This window comes from Symphalangus syndactylus, chromosome 14, assembly GCF_028878055.3.
Source record: "Symphalangus syndactylus isolate Jambi chromosome 14, NHGRI_mSymSyn1-v2.1_pri, whole genome shotgun sequence".
Classification (NCBI taxonomy): domain Eukaryota; kingdom Metazoa; phylum Chordata; class Mammalia; order Primates; family Hylobatidae; genus Symphalangus; species Symphalangus syndactylus.
The window spans coordinates 10,566,050-10,578,089 of NC_072436.2; the positions used below are offsets into that span (position 1 = coordinate 10,566,050).

General features: G+C 59.1%; 1 protein-coding gene across 7 annotated transcripts in view; it reads right to left on the reverse strand.

The window, feature by feature from the left end:
- The window catches only part of ITGB4 (integrin subunit beta 4), a 37,407-nt gene extending 26,901 nt beyond the window's left edge, over positions 1-10,506 (reverse strand). For 3 of the 7 annotated variants that reach the window (XM_063617073.1, XM_063617072.1, XM_063617069.1), the window contains exons 1-10: positions 9,161-9,232; positions 6,918-7,006; positions 4,409-4,491; positions 4,181-4,282; positions 3,831-4,035; positions 3,210-3,306; positions 2,262-2,433; positions 1,194-1,457; positions 754-843; positions 348-470 (exon numbers count right to left, since the gene is read on the reverse strand). In XM_063617073.1, coding sequence (XP_063473143.1) covers positions 348-470; positions 754-843; positions 1,194-1,457; positions 2,262-2,433; positions 3,210-3,306; positions 3,831-4,035; positions 4,181-4,282; positions 4,409-4,491; positions 6,918-6,996 — 1,215 coding nt within the window. In that variant the 5' untranslated portion in view covers positions 6,997-7,006; positions 9,161-9,232. Of the gene's footprint in view, positions 1-347; positions 471-753; positions 844-1,193; positions 1,458-2,261; positions 2,434-3,209; positions 3,307-3,830; positions 4,036-4,180; positions 4,283-4,408; positions 4,492-6,917; positions 7,007-9,160; positions 9,233-10,070 lie in introns of those variants that run through there. The other 4 variants (XM_055241934.2, XM_055241936.2, XM_055241930.2 and 1 more) reach the window with 4 other exon arrangements.
- Positions 10,507-12,040: the final 1,534 nt, after the last annotated feature.

Here is a 12,040-nt window from a genome sequence, read left to right on the forward strand (position 1 = left end):
TCCTAGGAGATGTCTGGATCCCTGATACGACTTCCCGCTCACCTCTCTCAGGGCTGAAAACTCCCTCTTTCCCAGCGCAGTCACAATCACAATGACAAGGACAGTGGCCAGGGCCTCTGGGCTTTGTGACACTAACCCATTTACTGCCCCAGCAAGCCCCCAGGCCCACGCTTTCATGCCGAAGAGCAGAGGAGCACGCCAGGCTCATTCAAGCGGCTAGGCCCAGGGATCTGCACCCAGGCCTGCCTGACTCCAGGGGCCACGCTCTTGACCACTGTTTTAAACGATTCCACTCCGTGCGGGGCGCTATGCCTGTCCCCCACCCCGCTGCCCCCACAGAGGCGTACCACTTCCCCCCGCCGGATGTGAAAGGACCCAGTCTTCGTCTTCTGGAACATCTTGGAGGTGACCTCTGTCCGAAGGCCTCGGGGGCTGTCTAGGGCCCGGATGTCCAGGTTGGAGCGGATTCGCTAAAGGAGGAAGGAGGTTGGTCAGTGCTCTGTGGGGGGCCTGGCTGTGCTCCACCCCAACCTCCAAGTGTGGCTGGCATCATGCGGGGTATCACAGAGCCTGCAGGAGCCAGGGCCAGGCCCAGGTGGCCCCTCAGGGCCTCAGGGATAGCCAGAGACCCTTCCTCACTGGTCTGTCTCAGACCCATTTCTCCACCATGACCCAAGACACCTTTTACCCACCCTGCCCACCTCCTGCCCTGCCCCAGAAGGGCTCAGACTCTGGAGCCTGAGCTGCCCTCACATTGAAGGCCTCCTCCAGCAGCTCCACGATGTTGGACGAGTCCTCCTGCAGCACCCCCAGCGAGGAGACAGGGAAATAGGTGTGAAGCTTCTGCGGGAGAGAAGGCCAGGTCTCAGGCTAAGCATCTCCGTGAATCTGAACGGCTCTAGGATTCTTCCCACTTTGAGGATGGGGAAACTGAGGCCTGGAACCTGCTATGGTGTCGCAGAGCCTGCCCTCTTAGCCCCCGCCTGCTTGGGAGTTGGGGTGGAAGATGGGCACATGACCTTCCCTTCCCACTAGGGCCCACTTTGTGGGGGGTCTAAAGGCTTTGGGAAGGGAGGAAGGAAAGAAGGGAGAAAAAGAAGGGAGGGAGGAAGGGAGGGAGGCAGAGGTGTCTGAGAAGCTCCATGGACCCCCTGCCTTGACCACCTCCCACCCGTGGGGCCCGGGCCCCGCACCTCGTAGTAGCTATAGGAGTAGTTGGTGACAGCAAAGATGGGGATGATGTTGTGCTTGGCGAGCAGGCGCACCAGGGTGGGCACTGACGGGTAGTCCTGTGTCCTGTAGTGGGTGTAGGTGCCCGTGGCATCCAGGTGGCACCGTTCATCGTTGCGGCTCATGATGCCAGCCAGCACATTGGCGCCGTCAGCCTCATAGTGGAAGGCTGACTCGGTGGAGAAGACCAGCAGGTGGGTGCTGTCCGGGCGCCAGCCAATGTCCCTCTGGGGAAGGCAAGGCGGGGCGTGCCCACTGAACAGGCTGCCTGCTGACACGCATCACGGCGTCGTGTAGGACAGGGAACGCAGGTCCCAACATGGGGCTAGGCTTAAGCCACTGGATTCACAGCAAGTGCCCTCATGAAAGATGCATATGATGGCACATGACTGGGTGACAACGCTGAGAAACAGGAGCCGGAGATGCGGCCCCCCCAAGGAGCTAGGGCCACGGGCGTGCATCACACCCGGCTAATTTTTGTGTTTTCTATAGAGACAGGGTCTTGCCATGCTGCCCAGACTGGTCTCAAATCCTGGACTCAAGCAATCCCCCCGCCTTGGCCTCCCAAAGTGCTGGGATTACAGGTGTGAGCCACCACACCTTGGCTCGCACTTTGTTTTCTAACCTAGTAATATGGGTATGTCATTTTCAAAATGAACAAATGGATGTACATATCAAAGAAAATGGCTTATTTGGATGCCCAGAACAGGTGGAGGCTGGGCAGCTGGTGGGTTCAGGGTACTAAAGATTCCAGAACCCTAAAGCGCAGGTCTGCCTTGCTAGCTGATACTAAACCAGGCTGTGACTGCTCAGGCCAGGGGACCGTGGCTCCCGGCACATCTGAACTGAGATTGTAACTGAGACCTACTCACAGAGTCTGAGCTTGTCTTAGGGCGAAGGGGTTGCAGGCTCCCAGGCTTTCCCTCAGGGCCTGTGAGCCTGGTGCCAGAGCAGGCCAGGGGGCAGCTCAGGCCCTTGCCCAGAAGTGCTCACCCCTGGCCTAGGCTGGCAGCGCCCTTCCCAGTGCCCACCGTGCACACAGCTGTCTGCAGGATGGCATCGAAGCCGCCCTCAGGAGCATCCAGGTTGCCTGAGATCCGCTCTCCCTGCAGTTTATTCCGGAACTCATCCACATCTTCTGTCAGGCTGATGACGTTCTTGAAGGAGAAGGGGGGGTCACTGTTGGGCCAGGGCTCCTTCAGCCTGGGCAGAGGTGGGAGGGAGAGAGAGTGTCACGGGTGGAAGACACCGCAGACCCCAGTGCCCCTGGCTCGTTTCAACTAGAAGGAGAATTTTTTTTTTTTTTTTTGAGACCAAATCTCGCTTTATCACCCAGGCTGGAGTGCAGTATGCACGATCTTGGCTCACTGCAACCTCTGCCTCCTGGGTTCAAGCAATTCTCCTGCCTTAGCCTCCCAAGTAGCTGGGATTATAGGCGCCCACCACCACGCCTGGCTATTTTTTTTTTGAGACGGAGTCTCGCTCTGTCGCCCAGGCTGGAGCGCAGTGGCGCGATCCTGGATCATTGCAAGCTCCGCCTCCCGGGTTCACGCCATTCTCCTGCCTCAGCCTCCTGAGTAGCTGGGACTACCGGTGCCCACCACCACGCCTGGCTAATCTTTTGTGTTTTTAGTAGAGACGGGGGTTTCACCGTGTTAGCCAGGCTGGTCTTGATCTCCTGACCTTGTGATCTGCCCGCCTCGGCCTCCCAAAGTGCTAGGATTACAGGTGTGAACCACCGCGCCCAGCCAATTTTTGTATTTTTTAGTAGAGACGGGGTTTTGCCATGTTGCCCAGGCTGGTCTTGAACTTCTGACCTCAGGTGATCTGCCCACCCTGGCCTCCCAAAGTGCTGGGATTACAGGCGTGAGCCACTGTGCCCGGCCGTAGAAGGAGAATTTTAAGTTGTAGGTGAGAGAGGAGTGGGGGTCACATGGCCTGGACCCTTGCCCACCCGAGGGGCCCACCCAGTCACTTACTTCTCAGGCCTCATGTCTGTCTGCGGGACGCTGACTTTGTCCACAAACTTGCCAAATCCAATAGTGTAGTCTCTGGTGAGCTGGCTCAGGACCTGAGCTGGATGTCAATAGGACAGACAGGGGATAGCTGAGCCCTGATGCCTGGCATAAACATGGGCCCCCTCACCAAGGGCTGGCTCAGAAGGGAGGAAGAGGGAGGTTAACGCTTCGCATGCTGGACAAAGGTTCATGCTCACAACATTGTCTGTTCCTATTTATGGATGAGGGAAATGGGACTGGGGGTCTGGAGTTAAATGCATACAGCAAGGGCAGGGTGGCTGGGAATGCAACCCAGCTCTGAGGAGCAGAAGCTTCCCCACAGCCTCCTGGCAGGGGGTGCCCTCCTTGTCAGGGCCAGATGGCTCCACTGCCCGCCTGCCCTGGGCCTTCTCAGAGGTCCCCAGTGGTGAGTAGGGTCTGGCCGAGATTCTTCCCTTGAGAATGGAAGGGAAGGTTTTTGGGGGCTCAAATGTCCTGTGTTTCCTTCTGGGTGGGTGCAGCTGTCCTGAGTCTTGGCATCCCAAGCAGACGCCCACCCGTCCCCCTCCTGCCCTGCCGTCCTCCGCTCTGGCCCTGCCGTACCCAGGTTCTGCCCCATCTTCTTGAGGTTGTCCAGATCATCGGACATGGAGTTGGAGAAGTCCATGAGGATGTACAGGTCCACAGGGCTCTCCAGGGGCTCAAACACCTCCAGCTCAAAGTGCCGCTCCTCACCCGGCCGCAGACGGACCCGCAGGCCCTGGGGGGACATCTGGCTGCGCCGCAGGGTGGTGTCAATCTGGGTCTCCTGCAGCCAGTGGAAGGGGACAGCTGGCTACAGGGTCACTCTGGAGGCCCGATGGGGGCCCAGCCCGGCCAAGGGGCACTATACACCCCCATAAATAGCCAGGCTGAGCATGGGGAGCCCCCACCCCAGTCCCCACACCAGGCACCTCTGTAATCTGGAAGCTGCTCTCCATGACCACGATGCTCTCTCGCTGGCAGCCCGCGGCCAGCAGCTCTGCCTGGGTGTTGCAGCGCCGGTCCCTGAACATCTGGCCAGAAGGACAGGGGGTCAGTGGGGGCAGCACCCATTCCCTGGCTGCCCCAACCCCAGATTCATTTCCACCAGCTATTCCCGACCCTTGCCTGCTCCACACCAACCCGGGCCAGGTCCTCACCTCGTCCGTGCAGTAGGCGCAGTCCTTATCCACACGGACACACTCCGTGCAGCTCTTCACTGGGGCCTTCTTGCAGCGGTTTGCTGGGGGCCGGAGGTGGGCACATGAATGGGGAGGCACTCAGCAAAGGCAAGCACTTTCCCACCTGCACCCTCACCTGGAGAGGTGGGGATTCCTCCTTATGTTATTTATTTATTTATTTATTTATCTATTTATTTTGAGATGGAGTCTCACTCTGTTGCCCAGGCTGGAGTGCAGTGGCGCGATCTTGGCTCACTGCAAGCTCCGCCTCCTGGGTTCATGCCATTCTCCCACCTCAGCCTCTGGAGTAGCTGGGACTACAGGCACCCGCCACCAGGCAAGGCTAATTTTTTTGTATTTTTAGTAGAGATGGGGTTTCACCATGTTAGCCAGGATGGTCTCGATCTCCTGACCTTGTGATCCACCCGCCTCGGCCTCCCGAAGTGCTGGGATTACAGGTGGGAGCCACTGGGCCCGGCGTTATGTATTTAGTTTGGTTTGTTGTTGTTGTATTTTTATTTTGTTTTACTTTATTTTTCAGACGAGTCTTGCTCTGTTGCCCAGGCTGGAGTGCAGTGGTGCGATCTCAGCTCACTTCAACCTCCGCCTCCCAGGTTCAAGTGATTCTCCTGCCTCAGCCTCCCGAGTAGCTGGGATAGTAATAGGTGGGCACCACCATGCCTGGCTAATTTTTGTATTTTTAGTAGAGATGGGGTTTCACCATGTTGGCTAGGCTTCTCTCGAACTCCTGACCTCAAATGATCTGCCCGCCTCAGCCTACCAAAGTGCTGGGATTATAGGCGTGAGCTACTGTGCCCAACCTGCATTTCAATTTTATTTAGTTTTGAGATATGGTCTTGCTGTGTCACCCAGGCTGGAGTGCAGTGGCATGATCACAGCTCACTGCAGTCTTGACACCCCGGGCTCAGGCAATCCTCCCACCTCAGCCTCCCGAGTAGCCCAGCTAATTTTTTATTTTTTGTAGAGACAGGGGCTCCCTATGTTGCTCAGGGTGGTCTCCAATTCCTGGGTTCAGGTGATCCTCCCACCCTGGCCTCCCAAATTGCTGGGAATTATAGGCGTGAGCCACTGCAGCCAGCCCTTCCCTATTTTACAGAGGCTAGGGGTATGTAATCTGCCCCAGGTAGCACAGTTAGAAACAAGCTGTGGTTTCAAACCTGGGACTTCCCACTCAAGCCAGAAGGACAGAAGGTGGGGACTGAGACAGTGGCACTGGCATACTCGGTGCTGGCACACCCTGGCCACCCCCTGGCCTGCTGCCTCCTCAGGTCCAGCAGATGGTCCTCAGCCTTCCCCATTACCTTTGATGAGCTGCACCTAGCACCCTTTTCAGGCACCTCCTCCATCACAGCTTGTGCCTCACAGCAAGACCACTGCCACACGGCCTGTCTGTCCTCTGAGCCCCCTCTAGGGTGAAGGGAACGGTGTCTTGTTTATCATGGTAGCCCTAGCACCCAGCACACCTGGCACACAGTGGGTCCTCAGTAACGAATGAAGTAAAACTCTAGATTTCCCCCTTGGCTCTGCTCAGTTAAAAATCACAGTGAGGACCTACTGTGTGTACCTGGCGTACACAGTAAGAGGTCCCCTGGGCTTCAGGCAATGGTGTGCTGGTCAGTGTTTAACAATGGCTGTGGTGGCCGGTGCGATGGCTCACACCTGTAATCCCAGCACTTTGGGAGGCCGAGGTAGGAAGATTGCTTAAGCTCAGGAGTTTGAGACCAGCCTGGGTAATATAGTGAGACTGTCTCTACAAAAAAATTGTTTTTAATTAGCCAGGCATGGTGGTGCACGCCTGTGGTCCTAGCTACACGGGAGGCTGAGGTGGGAGGATTGCTTGAGCCTGGGAAGTTGAGGCTGCAGTGAGCCATGATGGGCATCACTGCACTCCACCAGGACGACAGAGTGAGAGCATGTTTCTACGTATACATTGAATTAAATACATAAATAACAACGGCTCTGGTCTCTGGTGCTTGACTGTAGCATTTGCCAATTTCTGTGGTATAAACATTTCTGTCGTGGTCTATTTCAAGCCACCAGCAGGACCCCCTCTGACAGACAAAATTCAAGTGGTAGGAGCTGGCTGCAGTGATTTGTCCACTAGTGACACTCAGAGAGCAAGTGACACGTCAGCAGTGCCTCTCTTCTCCAAATTCCTATAACCCCCTTGATTCCACCTCTGGGGCCTCGGTGCATCCTCTGGGTGCCTCAGTCCTGGGTGGGTGTCTCCTGTCTCCTCTAGACACAGCCTCCTTCGCTCCTATTCTCAGGCCCCGTGGTCAGGGCTCAAGATTCTCTAGGCTGAAGAGCTTGGAGCCTCAAGTTTTCCAGCCCTGAAGGTGGGCAGTGGTCAGTTGCTGAATGGCCAAGAGTGTTTAGGTGAGACCCCGTGAGATCCTGTGCAAGGGCAATGCCTGCCCAAGCTATGACCCTGCCAGGAGGGGGCTGCAGGGCAATGTGGACTCACCCAAGGTCCCAGAGAGGCTGATGCTGATCAAGGCTGCCAGTAGCAGCCTGGCCCACGGGCTGGGGCGTGGCCCTGCCATCCTCTTCGTCCTGCAGAACAGCAACAATTGACACATAAGGCCTCCGCAGCCATGGTCGGTGCCGTCAGCTTCCTCTCACTGCACAGCTGTGGGAACTGAGGCTCTGAGTGCCAGCGATGTGACCAAGGGCGCCCAGCCGCCAGAAGCAGGGCCCTGGGCCTCTGACTCCTGTCTTTTCCGCTGCCCTGTTCCGTGCCATCCCTGCAGTGGCCTGTGCCCTGCCCAGGGAGGCCCCCTCCAGCCCTCAAGGACTCTGGTTTGCGAGTTTGTCCCAGTGCCAGGCCTCTCAGCGCTGGGCTCCCTGAGGGCAGATCTGGGTTTATTCTTCTTTGCCTTTTAGCTCCCAGTGAGCCTGGGTCAGGCTTGGCCATGACAGGGTCACCCAATGAGGGTGCCACCCTGAGAGGGGGCCACGGTTCTGCCTCCTGCTCCTTCTGTCCTGTCCCACTTACCCTTTGGTGAGGGTGGCGCAGCCGGGAGGAGAGGGGCCCCTCCCAATATCTGGGGCCTGGGGCTGGGCCACAGCTGCACACAGTGGCTTACTGCACCGGGTTGGGTTCTGCAGTGACCGCCCGGCCCATCAGGGTGGGGTCTGAATCATCTGCCCTACCCTGTACTTCTGCCTGCCCCAGAGTTAAGTTTTCAGGGACCCTGAGCTGTTTACCCTTTCACAAGTTAGCCCAGAGTAAGACACGCACACACTGTGGCTGCCCCTGAGGCGTCCCCGGTGGCTGTGAGTTCAGTATTAAACCATCCTAAGTCCTCAGCGGCCTTCAGGGCAGGCCTGGGCATCCCTGAGGCCCTCTAAGAGATGCTCAGCCTGAAGCCTGGACAAGAAAAGAGGCTGGCAGCAGAGCCATCCAGGCCTGCAGGGCCCGGGCAAAGGTGAGCACCGCACCTCTTTCTCTAGGGCCAGGTCTCCCGGGGGCCCAAGCCTCTGCCCTGCCCACTGGCCCTCCCCATTGAATCCTTTCCCAGCCCGGTTTCTGGGGCAGCGGCCGCCCCAGGGTCTGGGGGCTGGGGTCCTGGAGGTGCTGGAGAGGCCCTTCTCAGGCCAAGGGCAGGAAGGCGTAGCCTGCTTCTAAGGCATGCAGCCTGGAGGAGGCCACAGCAGTGCCAACACATGCAGGGCAGACCTGTTGTGGCACAGGGACCGGGAGGCAGCCCTGAGCCAGCAGGGAAAGGGTGGGGACAGCAGGGTTCCTAGAGGGAAATGACTTCCTTGCAGCCTTGGGGTGTAGGCGCCACACCCACATGCTACACAATACAGGCTGCAGGCTCAGGCCTCCCAGGCATCATTACACAGGCAGGTACAGGCCTGGAGAGCTGAGCTCAGCTCCTCCTCCCACTGCCCCTGGCCACAGCCCCTCAGGCAGTGCTGATTCCCACACTGTGACTGCCATATGAACCCAGGGCTTCACGAGATTGCTCAGCACAGGAGCCTGGCGGGGAGATGATTGCATTCTGCCCGTTTCCCAGATGAGAGACCAGGCACAGAAGGCTGTGGAGCTTCCCCATCCCGCGGCCAGCACTGGGAGGGCCAGGACAGGGCCCTGCTCTGCAGGCCCTGCCTTTAACCTCCATGGCAGCCTCCACGCAGAGGCTACAAAATGGCAGTTAGAGGGTTGGTGAGGCACCCAAGAGTGTTTGGCTTGACTTAACTTGTTTAGAAAGTTTTAAAAGTAGGAGCCAATGTTAGAAACGAGATTTCCCATAAAAGTTAGGAATTTCTGTTTATCATTAGATGCGCCATGATGGGCTGGGCCCAGCGCTTAGGACACCCACTCTCCAGGCAGCCCGGACCCCACCAGGCTGCCCCGACTTTATGTACCAGCAGGTCCCTGGAGTGTGTGACTGCCACCCTGAATGCTGTCACACTGCAGCACAGGCAGCTTCCCCCACACAGGGACACACACACACACACACACAGGCCATGCCCACCCACCCACAGGCTCAGAGCTCCCCGGGCCCCATCCTAATCCCTGGGGACCCCTCTGGGCACATCTGCTCCTGCCCACTATCCCCTCCCGCTGTCACATCTCCTCCCCTCAGGGACCCAGGCCCTTCCCTCGCCCCAGAGAGGCAGCTGGCCAGAAGTCTGGGGACCCCAGGCCCTTGGCTGTTCTGTCTCCCTGAGAAATCAGGGTTGAGTAGACAGACATACCTCCCCTCCTGTCCCTCCTGCTGTCCTTCCCTCGGCCCCCAGGATGGAGACTCCAAGCCTTCACTGCCAGCTCTGTTGGGGACAGCAACAACCATGCCACCTGTGCCTGGTCCTTGTCCTCAGGGTGTGGCAAGGCCATGGGGGCGGAGGAGGAGCCCTGTCCCTGCTCCTGGGAGGCACTAGGAGCCCCAGAGCCCCAGTCCCAGCCAGAGGGCCACCCCAGAGGCCGAGCTGTGGGAAAGAGGGCGGATGCTGCAGGAGGTGGCAGTGTTGGGCACAGCCCTGGGGCTGGTGGGTGAGGCCTGTAGAGCTTCCTGAAGGAAGGCGCCTGGGGCTGACTTTGGGAGGAAGGCAGGCCTGTGCTTGGCCAAGAGAAAAGGAAAATCAGGGACTCCCCAGCCCCAGATGGACTGTGGCACCACACAGAGCAAGCCCTGCCTGGAGCCGGGAGGGCGTCTGCCTCTCAGGGTGGCTTTTAAAAGCAGGAGCCAATGTTGGAAACAACGAAATTTCACATAAAAGTCAGGAACGTGGGTTTATCATTAGATGCGCCATGATGGGCTGGGCCCAGCGCTCAGGGTGGTTTCTCCTCCACCTTCTTTGCAAACCCTGGAGGGGCCCAGCCCCAGAGGGCTGCCAGACACTGGCCTCTGCCCACTTCTCCCGCAGGTGCACCCAAGGCGCTCCTCTGGCCTGGAGGTCTGATGGGCACCACCCTTTTCTAGCTGCCCTGCCCCTTGGCTACCAGCTGACCCCGGCGCACCCCGGGGAGGCTGGGCACCTGTCCTGGGCAGCGTGGACAGAGGGACCGGGGCCTGCCAGCCTTCAGGGAGGGGAAGGGGAGACAAAAGCCACCGGCCCTGCCCGACCAACTCCCCTGCGCGGCTGCCCAGCTGGGGCGGGCACTCACCCTCTCCCGGCCAGCCTCAGCTGCTGCTGCTGTGCGCCGGTCCTGGACCTACCTCGGGGCGGACTCGCTCCGTCCGCGCCTGGGCTGCCGCTAGGAGATGGGGCTGCAGCGCGCGGGCGAGCAGGGACGGTCCGAGGGCGGGCGCGGGGGTTGGGGGGGTGAGGACCGGGCGGGCAGCGCTTTATGGGGCAGGCGCGCAGGTAGGAAGGAGGCGCTGGTGAGTCAGACGGGCTGCATTCCTTCGCGCGGCGCGCACCTGTCGGGGCAGGAGCTGGGTGCCGCCGCCGGAGCCGGGTCCGCCTCCCGGAAAGGGCTGCGGCTCCCGCGGCGCCCGCCCAGCGCCCCGATCTGCCAACGGGGGGGGCCGGGGGAGGAGCCACCGCTCTCCCTGTCCCTCCGGTCCGGCCCCGGGCGCGGGGCCTCCCCACCCCTCCAGGCTCCGGGCTCCGGGCTCCAGGCTCGGGTGCGCGGACTGCCCCGGGCTGGAGGCAGCCTCTTAGCCCCCAGTCCGCACGGGAACCCTCCCTGCCCCGACTCTGGGCCTCGAGCCAACGCCGGGCTGTGCTGCTGCTGCTGCCCCGACGGTCGTCAGCCGCGTACCCTCCTCCCTGCTGTCCGTGCCAGCGCGAGGCATGGGCCCAGGGAGTGCCCCCGGCCCGGTCGGGAAGCCTGACTCCCCGTCCCAGCTCTGCTCTGCAGTTCACGGGGTCCTCTCAGCCTCCTACCCCCTAACCTCACGTTGTATCCAGAGAGAGATCCGAGGAAGGGTCGGGTCCTCGGTGCACCCTTCAACAAGCTACTTAAATCTCCTTACAACGTGAACAGTGATACCCTGGAGAGGCCAGTGCCGACCTGGCATGGATTGACACTCGATGCCTTGTTACAGTTGTTCTTGACAAGCTGGTTACAGAGCTGGCCCCTCCCTCCAGTCAGTCCTCTGCGAGCCGTCTCTCCAGCGCCACTGCTTACCACGGGGTTCAGGTCAGAGCCCCTCAAGGAGCAACATGATCCCAAAGGGCTTCATTTTTCTTTTTCTTTTTGTTTTCTCTCTCTCCTTTTTTTTTTTTTTAGACGGAGTCTCACTCTGTCGCCAAGGCTGGAGTGCAGTGGTGCAATCTTGGCTCACTGCAACCTCTGCCTCCCGGGTTCAAGTGCTTCTCCTGCCTCAGTTTCCCGAGTAGCTGGGATTACAGGCGCCCGCCACCATGTCCAGGTCCACTCTTTGCATTTTTAGTACATCATGCTGGCCAGGCTGGTCTCGAACTCCTGACCTCAGGTGATCCACCCGTCTTGGCCTCCCAAAGTGCTGGGATCATAGGCGTGAACCACCATGCCCGGCCAGGGCTCCATTTTTCTCTAGCCTCACCGGCCAGCAGTGCCAAACACCACCAGACTGCTGACAGAGAGCCCTGTCCAAACCATGCGGTTTCAAGCCAGCATGCTTTTGCAATGGGCTGGTCCCTTCCCGTGACACTGAGCCCAGTTTATCCTTCTTGTCCTTGAAGGCATTGCACCAACCACGTGCTAGAGAGCCTTCCTTGACCTCTCCACACCCTAAGCTGGGTTATGTGTCCCCATAACCCTTGGGCCATGGCTTTTTCATGGCACTTGCCACATTGGTTTGAAATGATGTTTAGGAATCTCTGCACACTGTTGGACTGTGACTCCAAGGGCAGCTACTCTCTAGCACCTAGAGCCATGCCTGGTGCATAGCAGGTGCTCAGTAAAAGGGTGGTCGAGCGAATGGGATCGTCACACAGCCTCCCTGAGCCTCCATGCTCTCATCTGTAAACAGATTCCTCCACTGCCACCTCTCAGAGTGATTGCGGGGGTGCTGGTTGCAAATGTGTGAGTCGCCACCTTTCCTGGTCATCTGACAGCTGTTCCGCACAGAGAAAGTGCTCAGAGAGGCTTGCTCCTGGATTTGAGGACAATGTGGACGGGGTCCCAGTTTGGTTGAAGCACTCAGG